This window comes from Galeopterus variegatus, unplaced genomic scaffold, assembly GCF_000696425.1.
Source record: "Galeopterus variegatus unplaced genomic scaffold, G_variegatus-3.0.2 Scaffold1966, whole genome shotgun sequence".
Taxonomy (NCBI): Eukaryota; Metazoa; Chordata; class Mammalia; order Dermoptera; family Cynocephalidae; genus Galeopterus; species Galeopterus variegatus.
In genome coordinates, this window is record NW_007728077.1 from 108,682 (window position 1) to 109,577 (window position 896).

The following is an 896-nucleotide window of genomic DNA, read 5'->3' on the forward strand; positions in this document are numbered from 1 at the left end:
TGGGGTGCCTGTAAAGACACCTGGCCAGTCAGGGCCACCAGGCAGGCAGAGGGGACAGATGTGGACACACTGACATGGCCCTTCACAGACAGACAGAGGTAGAGGCCAGATGGGGACAGTGAGATGTGGGCAGAAATGCAGACAGTTGGGCCCAGACAGTCAGACATTGTCAGGGGCACTCACAGATGACAGACGGACACATAGATGGACGCAAACACTGGATGCAGTGCCCACACAGGTGGCAGCACTGACACACCGAAACAGTCTTTTCTGTTCCCTTGGAGTTCTTTCTTTCCACATAGCTTTTACAGCCGTGATCACATTCTGTCCTCCAGCAAGGGTCAGGACCAGAGAGGCTGAGAGACTTGTGCAGGGACACATAGCCTGCTGGTGGTGGGCCCAGGGCCTGAAACTGGGTCTCCCTGACCCAAGGCCTGTTGGAAGAGCTCCCCTCTTCACTGCCCCTGAGGTGGAGACCCCCAGTCTGCATCCCCAGGGCAACTTCTCAGGCTCCCGTCTGCTGCCTGGGGGGACCTGGGTGCAAGGCAGGGGCCTGGGGCTCACCGTGCCCAACCTGTGGGGCAGGCGGACTGCGCGGTGCTGATCGTGGCAGCAGGAGTGGGCGAGTTTGAGGCGGGCATCTCCAAGAATGGGCAGACCCGTGAGCATGCACTGCTGGCCTACACGCTGGGCGTGAAGCAGCTCATCGTGGGTGTCAACAAGATGGATTCGACGGAGCCAGCCTATAGCGAGAAACGCTACGATGAAATTGTCAAGGAGGTCAGCGCCTACATCAAGAAGATTGGCTACAACCCGGCCACCGTGCCCTTTGTGCCCATCTCCGGCTGGCACGGTGACAACATGCTGGAGCCTTCGCCCAACGTGAGTGCCTGGTG

The 896-nt window shown here is 59.4% G+C and overlaps 1 protein-coding gene across 1 annotated transcript in view; it reads left to right on the plus strand.

Moving 5' to 3' along the window:
- Positions 1-896, plus strand: part of EEF1A2 (eukaryotic translation elongation factor 1 alpha 2) — an 8,110-nt gene that overhangs the window by 2,918 nt on the left and 4,296 nt on the right. Inside the window, exon 3 of the mRNA XM_008579846.1 lies at positions 586-882. Coding sequence (XP_008578068.1) covers positions 586-882 — 297 coding nt within the window. The remainder of the gene's footprint in view (positions 1-585; positions 883-896) is intronic.